Source organism: Nycticebus coucang, chromosome 5 (genome assembly GCF_027406575.1).
Source record: "Nycticebus coucang isolate mNycCou1 chromosome 5, mNycCou1.pri, whole genome shotgun sequence".
Taxonomy (NCBI): Eukaryota; Metazoa; Chordata; class Mammalia; order Primates; family Lorisidae; genus Nycticebus; species Nycticebus coucang.
In genome coordinates this window covers 133,941,857-133,954,738 of record NC_069784.1, presented here as the reverse complement: position 1 = coordinate 133,954,738, position 12,882 = coordinate 133,941,857, and the positions used below count along the sequence as shown (strand labels likewise).

The 12,882-nt window shown below is 44.1% G+C and overlaps 1 protein-coding gene across 2 annotated transcripts in view; it reads right to left on the bottom strand.

The window, feature by feature from the left end:
* Nucleotides 1-230: 230 nt before the first annotated feature.
* The window catches only part of FNDC1 (fibronectin type III domain containing 1), an 87,650-nt gene continuing 74,998 nt past the window's right edge, over nt 231-12,882 (bottom strand). For both annotated transcript variants that reach the window (XM_053592337.1, XM_053592338.1), the window contains 5 exons: nt 8,430-8,509; nt 5,605-5,634; nt 4,584-4,745; nt 3,139-3,261; nt 231-976 (listed from right to left, as the gene is read on the bottom strand). In XM_053592337.1, the coding sequence (XP_053448312.1) occupies nt 861-976; nt 3,139-3,261; nt 4,584-4,745; nt 5,605-5,634; nt 8,430-8,509 (511 nt within the window). In that variant the 3' untranslated portion in view covers nt 231-860. The remainder of the gene's footprint in view (nt 977-3,138; nt 3,262-4,583; nt 4,746-5,604; nt 5,635-8,429; nt 8,510-12,882) is intronic.

The window sequence follows — 12,882 nt, the reverse complement described above, 5'->3', positions numbered from 1 at the left end:
CTTAATTCATCTGGAAACACACATTTTCCACATGGGTGTGGAAGGATTGTCCCTTAGGTGGGAAGTGCTCTGAGGGCAGCCACAAGCAGCCAGTTCTAGTGCAGCCTCTCAGCCCCCACAGCCCAGATGCAACCAGCCACTGCAGCAGGGTGCACAGCACATGCCCCAGACACTTCCAGAAGATGTTGTGTAATAAACAGCACCTCTTCAAAAAGTCCCACACACATTTATCTAGTGAACAAGTACAAATTTAGCCATTTTAATCAATATTCTTGCAGATAAGCGTGGATATGTATATGCATATATACATATATATATCAAAATTGAGAATTTACAAATAAGATTTGGTACATTTAGTCAAGCAGTAAGTCCATAGAGTAAACCTCAAGTGGGATATATTTTCTTTGGCGCTGTTCTTAGTAATTCTGTTCTACTGCATACAAAGAGACCTGAAGGAATCTGAAATGAGAAAAACAGCAAGCGTGTAGCATTCCACAAAGCCAGCACGGTGTGCTTATGCTGTTCCTGGAAATACCAAAGTGCCGAACTTCGTGGCTAAAAAGTCTGGAAGTCACACTGAGGCAGCTGCTGCTGGTATCTCCGAGATGTGCTTACTACAAACAAAAAATGTGGAGAAGTGAAGTTAACAGCAAAACCGAGTCCTGATTGTAGTCTAGGCCAAGACATGGTACTGAGTTCCAGACCGAAGGTGACCAGAATGTGCAGTGTCCATCCTGTGGCCTTCTTGACACGCAAGCAGCAAGAGCAGGGCTGGGGACGCCATCTGCCTCCGGCTCACAGCCCCGTGTGAGACAGCGATGGGACCGGCCAGGGCCAGCATGCAGCACAACGGCCCTGGGTTACCACTTTCCTGGGATGGAGACCCCACACTCGTACCAGCCCACGTAGTAGTAGGGGGTTCCAAAACCAATATGGCCAAAGCTGACGGGCTCCTGGCGATACTGGCGATAGTAGCCTGGAAGGGTGACAGGAGGAGGAGGAGAGGAAAACACGTCAGAGGCACCTGGATCAGCAGCGAAAACGCTCAGCCTCACGACCTCTTTTCAGACAGAAGACTTCTGGTAAGTTCTTAAGACGAAGTGTGTCTTCCAAATAAATGGAACCAATTTTACGTGGGTCAGTAAGCCTGTGAGGTTTACCCCAAGAAGCTGTGTTGGATAATCCAGTCCCTACGCATGTGTAATGGGGGTAGGAAAGAGTGATCCCTGTCTCCTTCTCTCTCTCCACGAAGGACACTGGCAGCCAATCACCACCGAGCCCTCCCGTGGGGCAGGCCAAGCTGGGCGAGCAGTGCCGAGCAGATCCCGCCTGCTTCTCAGGGTGTTCCGGGCTTCCGACTGGCCTGGCCAGACCTCAGTCCTCAGATGCCGGTCCCTAGAATCTGCTGTAGACTTTTAGATCTTTCTGGGAAATGTCTCAAGAAAAGAATCCTCCTATCATGTCTGATCATTTCTATCTTGAAGTAGAAGGGATGCTCCAACCTCTTTCAAATTTTTCTCAAAACCCAACAATTGCTCTTACTCTTTTGGCTCCGTTTATTTTTCCCAAAGGAATGGCTGCCTGCCATTCTACCAGCAAGTGCACTGAATAAGCAGCACCTCTGTGCAGAGCCATGACTGCAGAAACAGGGGGGCACAGAAATACAGGGGCACAGAAACAGGGGGGCACAGAAACACAGGGGTACAGAAACAAGGGCACAGAAACACAGGGGGCACAGAAACACGGGGGCACAGAAATGAGGGCACAGATAACACGGGGGGACAGAAACAAAGGGGACACAGAAACACAGGGGGCCCAGAAACAAGGGCTATAACACATTCAATTGTAACCCTGGAGGACTGAAAGATCCAGAAAAAAATCAAGAAATGTTATACACTTTGTATACTTGCCATGATGGTTAATTGTATGTGTCAACTGGTCAAGGCTGGACATGTGATTCATCATTACTCTAGATGTTTCTATGGAGTATTTCTTAGATGAGATTAACATTCAAGTCACCAAACTGAGTAAAGCCAACCACCCAACGTGGGTGGGCCTTGCCCAATCTGTTGAAGGCCCAAATAGAAAAGGATTGATCTCCCAAGAACAGGAGGGAATCTGCCCCCAGATGGCCTGTGGCCTTGAGCTGCAAACTCAGCCCTTCTCCAGCCTGATAGCTCATGTTGCAGATTTGGGACTTGCCATTCTCCAAAATTATGTCAGCTGATTCCTTAAAATAAATCTCTTAATCGTTAGATATGTGTACATAGATAGAGCCTGTTGCATTCTGTTTCTCTGAATAAGAGAACCTTGACTAAAACACTTACTTTACTGTTTTGTACATTTTACTATTTTTTAATTCTTTGAAAATGGGTAATTCATGTATCAGCCTAGAGTATTTTTTTCCAGGCTAAAAAATGTGTTATACAGAACATCTCATGTCCTGACAATGCCTGACCACTAAGACGTGAGTGCATAATTTTTTTCAGTGCTGGAATTTATTCGGTTGCTCCAGAGTTGTAGGAGTTGGTGATGTAATTACAGGTTAGTAACCTTTGAGATTAGCATACTTGTCCTCACCAAATAATGCCACAATCAAATAATTGATAAGCCAACTCCTGAAACATATCACTGCGAGTTTGCGTATGTTCCCCTTTATTCCTGCCGGTCTCCACGGGGAAGGCCTTCTAATCTTTGCATGTCCAGCAAGGCTTTATGACTCGGCCCAGACTCTCCCTCTTCTGAAAGCCTTCCTCAACAGCCTCAAGAGATTCATCTCCTCTGAATCCAAGGAGCGACTATTATCACTGATAATATACTCATAGTTACCTAACAGCATGATCATATGGCATAACTCTTGCCATTATCCACACTTGGAGGTGTTGGCTCTTAGTTACCTTTTCACATATTTATTTTCTCTTCCCAGTTATATAGCATGTTCCTGAGAGCAGAGATGTGCTCCGATGCCCAGCACAGAAAGTATTTTGTTGATTCTTTATTTTTGTTTTTATGATCCAAAATGTTCCCAACATCTGTCTTCAAATGATAAAATCCAGGCTAAGCTACAGTGAATTTTCTCCTTATATTAATCCTTCTCTTGCAACCCCACTGTACCATATCAGCACTTGCTTGTATTACCTTGAATGGTAGGGAGGGCTTCCACATAGGACTGAGGCCCTGTTCTTCCATCTAGGTGAGAATCCACAAATTGGCAGTGGTCTTCGCCTCGCCCCCAGCTATCTCCAATGCTGTAAAAGGTATCTGCATAACAGAATATAGAGAGTCAGTGACTAGTCAAAGAGTGCTACAGCTGGCTTAGGAGTTTGTGCAAGCTTTGGAAATCATTGAAATTGGAAAAATAAAGTGTATATGCCATACTTTACATGTCTGAAAAAAATGGTGATAATGTCACCAATTTCATAAATGTGTAGGAATTTAGCAAGATCATGTATGCTAAATACTTAATAAATGTTCACTAAGTGGAAACTACGATATTAAATATTGGCAGTTTCAGCCTATAAATGATGGGAGTTCTACTTAATTAAAAAAGAGTATAGAAAACCATAGGAGTCAAATATTAAATTACAAAATAATTATGAAAGACAGGAAGGTCTATAAAAATAGAAGAACCTATTTTCGTGTGTAACTAGAAGGGTGTGTCTACGGCGTGAGGCGCTGTCCGTGGTGCTGAACCACAGCTGCACAGTAGGGCAAAGTGGGGTCTGCTAACCCCTGGGTTACTACATACGGCTGTGCAACCTCTCCTAAGAATTCTGAAGCAGATGAGAAAAGGAGTGGTGGTGGGAGAGAAAGGAAAGAGCAGAGAGGGATAAACAGACAGCGGTTGTTGGGGTGGCACGCTCATGGAGACTGCGGGGGCAGGGGGGAATGGAGAGGAGACTTTATTTTGACACAGTCCTATAATGATTGCTTCTAGCAAGAAAAGATAACTCAACAATTAAAAAAATCCAATCAGTGATAAAATGTAAAATGGGCTGGGGGGGGAAGCATTAAAAATGTATATACTAAAAAATTAAAAGTGGTGCAGGTTTTTAGAATAAAAACCACATTTGTATAGCCAGCTGGATAGAAATGCCATTTTGAAGTGTTACCAGTTCAGGTACTCATGTAATTCTTTGTTTTAATCCCCTACTATGAAGAAAATAATCCGATTCTTCTTTGCTCTTTGGACACAGAAAAAATGGTACTTCTGATACATGTTTCACTCTCTACCTTTTTTCTCTATAAAGTGTGGCTGTAGCCAGTGACTTTTCCTCAGTTCCTCCAGCTTACACTTCTTATTATTGAATTAATAGTAAAGGAAATAGGTCTTTAAATTTTCAACAGAATTTTGGACCTCATTCCTAAGATACAGTGGATTTTTTAAAATGTATTTTTTGGTGCTAATGTAAAAATTAGTCCCCCCAAAGTAGAGCCTATGAAACTTATAGTTGAGCCAGGATGAGCCACAATAATAGGTCCAGGCCTCAAATACATTCTGATGCACCTGCTGTGTCAGGTTGGCACCTGATAAGATAAAAATCTTCCATACCTTCCATTGCCACCCTTCCTCAAAGACCTACCTTTCAGGTTGTCACTGAGGTAGATCTTATACCTCAGTGAATTACAAAGAACAACTCCCACAAACTTCCGATACCATGTCCGCTTCACATATTGCCTTCCATGGCAGTCCGTGTAGCCAGGGTCATGTTTGAAAGCAAATGGGATCCAGATGGGCTCACCACCTTGACAACACAGAACACACCCAATAAGGTATGACTTCCCATGGGATTTACTTTTGCACAAAGTACCATGAAACTGGACTTACTCACTGGGCCTTCCCCTCCTTGCAGGGTTTTCTTTTCTTTTCTTTTCCAGTTTTGGCTGGGGCCAGGCTTGAACCCACCACCCCTGGTCTATGGGGCCGGCACCCTACTCCTTTAGCCGCAGGCGCCACCTTCCTTGCAGGGTTTTCTAAGCAAAGTTTTCCCACCCTCTTTCTCTGTCACTCAGTACTGAAGTATAATGGGGTGGGGGGGGAATCCCTTTAACTGAACATATTTAAGGTATTTGCATTTCAAGAAGGGATTCTCAGAGCTAACAAAAGCCTTTAAGCCTCCAGAAAATAAGCTGTCTTGGCAAAGGTGATGCCTTAGGGGCTGCCCTCCTACTCAGGGCCCTCGGTGTGGACTCTGCCCCCTGCTACTCAGAAGACTTGTCTTAATTCTGCAACAACGCTTTCTCAGTTTGTGTGAAAAACAAAGCAAACCTCTGTTGTACACTCAATGCATTTTGCTGTCTTTTCAGTAACTTAAAGTATTCAAAGGGGCTACATAAATAAAGTATCTATTTGATAGATACTGGCCACCCTATAGTGGTTTTTCATAGGTATTAATTACTATGGCCCTATTAAAAAATTCCCAGGTCACTCTTTTCCAAAGATTAAGATGAAGAGTGCAAGGAAACCATAGAAGTTGTCAGAAAATTATGAAAATGCAAAAATAGTCCAGCATTTCTACTTGTGAGTGAGTAACCATAGCAATCTCGTAGTCAGTATTTAACATGATTACCAGATTGTCAAAATTATCAAAAAGAGAAACTTACCAGGTGGCCTCACAACAAGCAGAGGATTGTCTGCAAAATGAAAAAGAAATAATTGACTTAGTATCATATTTCACAATCATGCAACTGTTGAAATGTTTATTGTAATTGAAAGAGGTAACCAAACTAAAGAAGAAAAGTTTGATAGATGCCAAAGTTTTCTTAGTTTTTGCTTCCTAAGCATTTCCTTCTGGGAAATACTCTGCTCTAGTTATATTGCTTTGTTATTTACTGGGAAGCTGTGGGTTCCAGTTTTGATACTGGGTACTATAAAATAATTCAATACTCTTTTTCCTAAAAAGGTAAGCATGCACCTACTGTATAATCCATCCATTCCACTCATGTATTTATACAAAAGAAATTAAAACATATGTGCATGCAACTACTTGTACATAAACTTGGATGCATCTTTGTTTGTAATAGCCAAAATGTAGAAACAACTCAAGTTTTTATCAACAGGTGATTGGATTGAATACACAAAGTGTGGTCCAGCTATACAATGAAATACTGCCTGGGGATAAAAGGGAAAGAATTATTGATACACACGAGAATATGGATGGATGTCAAAATAACACCAAGGAGAAAGGAGCCAGCCAAAGGAGTTCATGCTCTATGATTCCACTCACATAAAAATCTAGAAAATGCAAGCTACGTGCCAGAAAGCAGAGGTGTGGCTGCCTGTGCACAAGATGGAGAAGGGGGTCCTGCATGGGGGGAGGAGGCTGGACTGCATAGTAGCAGTAGGACACCATGGGGGTGACAAACGTGCCCCCTATCTGGGCAATGGTGATGGCTTCATGGGTAGAGATGCATCTCGAAATTTCCTAAATATCCATCTGAAGTGTGTATAGCTTGTATGCCATTTACACCTCAACAAAGCTCTTCTCAAAATATGTCTATGCCTTAGCCCAAATGATGCCCATTTATGAGAATATGAAACTGGTTTTTAAAGGAATTCTGCTTTAAAAAGGTTCATTTTTATAAAACGGCACGGACTAGGTAAATCTAGGCCATCCCTTTTTTTATTTTTGAAAAACGATAGAGTGAATTGCACGTATCCTATGGATTTCCACACCAGTGTGGCTTCACAGAACTCCACCGCAACAGCATATGGAAGCTTCTGTCAGCTGCAAGGCTCCCCCCCGCTGCCCCTTGCTCAGACCATTCATTTTGACATCATCCACTATCCACAAAACAGAAGAACACACCACAGCTCTTAAGTGTAAAATGCTTGCCTTGCCCTCCTGCCCTGACCTTCACAAAGTCAACAGTCGGATGGAAAATCCAAAATACTCTAGACCAGATGAGGGAAGCAATGTAAAACCACAACAGCAGAACAACAGAAACCTGACCTCCCGGCACGGCCTGTGTCACACACCTTCATTCACTTCACAGGTTAATTTTTAGATTATGTTTGGCAAATACCACAACTCAGCTATTGATAATTCCTGTTGCTCACTTCCCTGCTTTCAGCAAGGTGGCACAAAACGAAGGAGGAACTTGAATAAACTGATTGAACAGAGTAAAGATGACCACAGCAAAAACTGTCCAACTTCCGGAAGTCTGAGCGTCTCCCCGGAGCTCCCTGAGAAGCAGTTTCCTGTGCTCACCCAGATTTTCCATTCAAAGCCTAAGTGAGGCCTCGAGTTCTCTTTATCGTCCCCCTGGAGACCAGAAAGGCCGAGCTGGGAGCTTTTCTTGGAGGAAAAGGTAGAAGACAGTTGTCTTTCTAAAAGCTTATACTGCGGTCCCATAAATTACATAGATGTCACTCTCTACTCTCAGATTTCAGATCTTTATAGATTTGAATTTATTTTTCTACAGATCTTTATCATGATAATTCTAAGAGCTGACAAGGGCCCACTTTGTGCTTAGGCAATGCAGCTGGAAACACAGACATGTTCCATAACGTAGCAAATTAGCCACAGATAATAGTTTTCTCTTGATCTTTCCTAATTACTAACAAGAAACATATTCCTTTAAATAAAACAGGTAGAAACACGTTTGAAGTCCTTTGCCCTCATGAGGTTCTCTGCACATTGTCAGGAAAAATTTTTTGCCCCTACATATTTTGATTCAGTAATTTTAAATCATTATAGTTAAAATTTTCTTCCAATGACACATGTTCTAGGTTCAGGCTGCCTGCAGGAAGTATAATAATCTAACCAAATGGAAGTAGAGCCATCTGGGTACAAAGCTGGCTGAGCTGAGTCTGAACCCAGTTTAGCTTCCTATAGAGAAAAGTCACTAACCCCAAAATTGTCACAGTGGGCCAGCTCTGCCTCAGACCATGGGCCACAAGAACATACTCACCAACACCCCAAAGTGCAAGGACACGCTCTGAGTGATATTGCTTATGACTGAATGATGTTTTAATTAGGAGAAATAAGAGAAAATCCTAATTAGGAAAATAGGAACATTGCTGCCTCCTATTAAAGGGGCATCTTATGACGTGGCTCGCTGAAGAAGCATCTGCCTCTCAGGTCACAGGAGTATAAGCTCATCAGCTGTTTGCAATAAAAAAATTATGTTTTTAACTTTGCAACAAACTTTGCACAGAGAGAGTCAAATTTATCTTTCCTACAGTTAAAAACTAGATTTTTTCCTTCCATTGGAATTTGACTTTTGTTCCTCAGTTGCTATCCAAGTTGCAACCTAGCACAAAGAAAACGATGTTTATTTTGGAAAGAGATATCCAATATGAATCTACTAAATAGAAAAGTAAAGATTTTACCTCTTTAATGTTTACTTTATGGCAGTCATTATTCTCGATTTTTAAATTTCATTCTAAAGAAAAAAGCAAACAAATAATGTGACATCACCCGTACCTGATTCTGTAACGAATGACACAGAAGGGCTCACAGGTCCGTAACCATGAGGATTTTTGGCTTGAACTTTGAAATAATACCTGAAATTAGAAGAAAACATCTTTTGAAAGAGAAATTTATTTGATTCTGGTACAATGAAACACATTCCCAAACTACTGGCAGGTTTTGAGTCCTAATTTTTACAAAAGCACATACCACGAGTGGTTCCTTTGGGTTTTTACAAACTCTGTCATTTTTGAATAGCATTTCTAAATAATACCATTAAAATAGCACAGATGCGTGGCTAATGGGAACAGAAGGGGCATGGCAGACATATAGATCGGTGCGTTCTTAGAGCATCAGGACCGTCACTGCGTGGCGCAGGCTCTCCTCAGCTCATCCCTGATGACATGCTTCCGCTAGTCCTGTTCTTGTTTCAGCTGAAGATTTGGGTCCCAGCTGGAGCAGCAAAACATGACAGAGCAGAATTCAAATTGTAACCCAGTTCTTATCACTGGAGCCCATGTGGAAGAGCAGAATGTTTGATCCAGTAGAGATGCAACCCCTGGTTGTCAGAGAGAGGGTGAACCGGGCCAGAGGTTGGCCTCTGCAATGGAACTAACGAAACAATGATGTCCTGGGCGCACAAGAAGTGCTGCAATTGGCTCTGCAGCTAGGGATGGACTGCCTCAAAAGTCACTGAATTAAGAGCTTCTGTGGCTCCAAGAAAGAAAAGCAAGTCCAGAACAGGGAATGGGGAAAGGCCTGGAGAGAGGGGCTGTGCGGTAGAGCTAAACTCTGGGAACGAAGAATGGGCTAGAAAGCACACTGCGTCAGCCAGAGGGAGAAGGAGTCTCCAAGCTTCTCACTTCGCATTCGCGTAGCTAAAAGACAGAGTGGTCAAAAAATACTAGAGGCTGACACCATGTCATGACCCGTGGCATCTATTCTTACTCCTCAGGTTCTCCTCCTCGGGGATTCCGGATGTTTTATGTGCTGTCTTCGTACGCAGCTCCTTACAGATGAAGGGGGCGTGTAGAATCCTGGGAGTGGTGGCTCTGTCATTTTAGAGAGTTCATGAAGAGCCTTTTCCTCTGGCTTTGGGCCAGCAAGAATGCCACAAATGTTACTAAATTGTTTATTTAAGTCAGGCACACAGATCATATGCACTAATTAAAATACATTAAATTTTTAAAAGATGAATTATTTATATTTAGAGAACAAAGGGTTATACCCCTTGTACAAAGGGCCCCAGCCCCAAGCCTTCTGACCTCCTGACTTGGCCAAGGTGGTCTCTGGCCTCATAGTACATAGAGAGACTTCACTTTGGGTATAATTAAATAGAAAGCAAAGAAAAGCCATTGGGTAAAATAAGTCTTCTTACATCATTCACATTTCATTTAAAAGTATTCTTTTTGGGCTGGGCTTGATGGCTCACTCCTATAATCCTAGCACTCTGGAAAGCTAAGGTGAAAAGATTGCTTGAGGTCAGGAGTTCAAGACCAGCCTGAAGAAGAGCAAGATCCCATCTCCACTAAAAATAGAAAAAAATTATCCAGGCATTGTGGCAGGCACCTGTAGTCCCAGATACCCTGAAGACTGGGGCAGAAGGATTGCCTGAACCCAGGAGTTTGAGGTTGCCGTGAGCTAGGCTGATCCCACGGCACTCCAGCCTGGGCAAGGGACTCTATCTTCAAAAAAAAAAAAAAAAAGTATTCTTTTAAAAATTTCAATTAAAAAAAAAATATATACACAATTAAGAACATATGAGTTTCCAAACCCCAATTCACTCAGTAGTTCCTGTTGGCCCAGCTATGTGTACTTTCATTCGGTGGTTGTGGAGTTATTTAAGGCAAAACTCCCCAGGCAGTTCAAGCAGCGGGTTTGGCATACATCATTGATCCTGGTCAAACTTTACAGATACTTCTTTGAAAAAGGAAATCGAAACATAAGGAAGGAAGGAAGAGTTCTCAAGCCGTTGCTTGAGAACACAACAGTCCCCAGATCTGCAGAGGGAAGCACCACTGTGCGATTCAACTGACAAGGTGGAAAAGCCTATGCAGAGGCCTTTGTTTGTTTTACCACCGAGGCCTAAATATTCTCCAAACCTGTCTTCCCTATTGAGACAGTGATTCCAGTCCCCCAGAAACTCACATGTGCTGATTTAAATGTTGAGCTGAGAAACAACATGAAATTATGAAAAAACTAAAATCTCCACTTTCAAAAGCTACATTAAGCTTTTTTTTTTTTTTGGCCAGGGATAGGTTTGAACCCGCCACCTCCGGCATATGGTACCAACGCCCTACTCCTTGAGCCACAGGCGCCGCTGCCATTAAGCTTTTTTTATAGACTAAAGTATGTTATGTCCCACTCTGAATGGTCTCTGGTAACACAAGCAATCCATCCCCTGCCGCCTGGCCTTCCTGTGTAAGCTTTTGGCACCTTCCTTTGAAAAGCCTCAGTAGTGACAACCTGTGTGCTCAAAGTATAATTTACAATATGCAGACTCCCAAGAGTGATTTGGGGTTCAGTCTGGTGAAGAAGGTAGATCATGCCTACTTAAAGTCACAAGTGGGACCAGCTGTGAACCACAACGCTCTTTCCCAGCCTCCCTCCTCTCTGGAGCAAACTGACTTCCTGATTCCTCACCGGCACTGAAGCCGTTTCCAGGGCTGTGACCGGCAAGGTACAGGCCCACAGTGAGCCCCTCAAAGGCGTTCTCGTTCTGCTTCCTGGTGATGCAGGAAGAAAATCAGTGTCCTCACATCACAGTCACACTTGCCTCGCCGTGGACATCGAGCAGCCATGCAGAGGGTTTGAGGAAATGTTTGTGGGTGGAGTGGCACCTGCTCAGCAGTCAGTGGCCCTCTGTGCTGGAGCGCCAATGCAGGGCCTCATGGGCAGAGGGTGGAATGGTGGCTTGACATGGCACTGGTATGTCCGGCTTCCCCACTCACCCCTCACCCTAAATTGCCTCCTTCACCTCTCAAAACACTCCTTTCTCTGGGGGCGTCCCCTCTACCTGCGGCTATTTGGCCCCACCGCACCCATCTGTTCCCCAGGTCACCTGCTTCTTCTTGTTCCCTTCTTCCTTCCCCTGAGGAACCACCCCCCTGCTCTACCCTCAGGTTCAGAAAAAAATCAATCCCCCCCCCACATACTCAAAGCTCGAGTGCCCTCCCTCACCACGTGGACTGGTAGGAGTTTATAAAAAGAATCTGTAGCCTCTACAAGGCCCTGAGCACCCACCCCACCCCAGCCTGGTGCTTAGGACACACACAGTGCACACTGACGGAATGAAGGGCAGATGCTCACTGGTACTGTAGAAAGAAGGAACATGCCATCATCCCACATAAACACCTCCCAATGCAACTCAAATGCTACATCAGCCTGGCAGCAAAGGCTGTGGCAATAGCACTGGAATGGAGGGTCAGGAGCCTGGGGAAGGGGGTTAGGAGACTAAGGATCAGGAGGTGTGGGATCAGGAGGCTGGGGTTCAGGAGGCTGGGGGATCAGGAGGCTGGGGGGGGTCAGGAGGCTGGGGGGTCAGGAGCTATCACTCTGCTGCAAATAGCTCTGGGGCCACACGGCCAAGGCCTCGTTTGGCTGTTTGCCACGATGGCTGTGTTAGAGAAGCCTTGTCACTCTGCACACAATAAAACCAATGGATGTCAACCCCATTTTCTCTAATTTTGTTGGTTTTGTTTTCTCTAATCAATTTTCCATTGCTTTTAGGGAAAAATAAAGAAATAGTGCTTTCTCAGTTTCCTGTTTTTCTACTTGCTTTTTGTTTGCCAAATCCTGGAATGTGTACTAGTTTATGAAAGCTCAGTTCAAGTGACCCCAATCACACATTAAGATGTCCTGAGGAAAATCCTCGGCTTTCGCGTCCCCTGTGCCCGTGGCCACAGTCCAGATTCCACCCCCTCTCCCACACTTCCACTTCATGGGCGTGTTTTATTCCGGCCTTCTCCGTGCCCTCTGCCCAAGTAGGAATGAGAGGCCCTGGGAGCACTGTCACTTGGTGCTCCTTGCTCAGGAAACACGGTGACTCAACACAGCATGTAGGAGCCTCTGTACAGGCTGTGAGGGCCATGCGTACACACAGGGGCTCTGTGAGCCCACGGCAGCTTGAAATTGGCCATGGTGGGAATATTTATGCCACAGAAATCAGAAAACACTATCAATCCAGGAATTTTTTTTTCCAGAGAGCCGATCTACCAGCCTGACCATCACATGCTTGGTGCTTCGCCAGTGTTCTCTGATGGCCATGACCATCCTAACCAGAGCGTATGAAAGGGGAATGGCCACCACTCTCTTTGTACCCCTCAAACCAGGTCTGCCTATAAATGCTGGCTTCCAGAATGGTGCTCTGGCCAGCCAGCCACTCCCGTTAATGAAGGCACGCTTGTGACCTTTGCTAATGTGTACAAAGCATCCTTCTTGAATGGCCTGAATGCCTACCTCAGAGAGT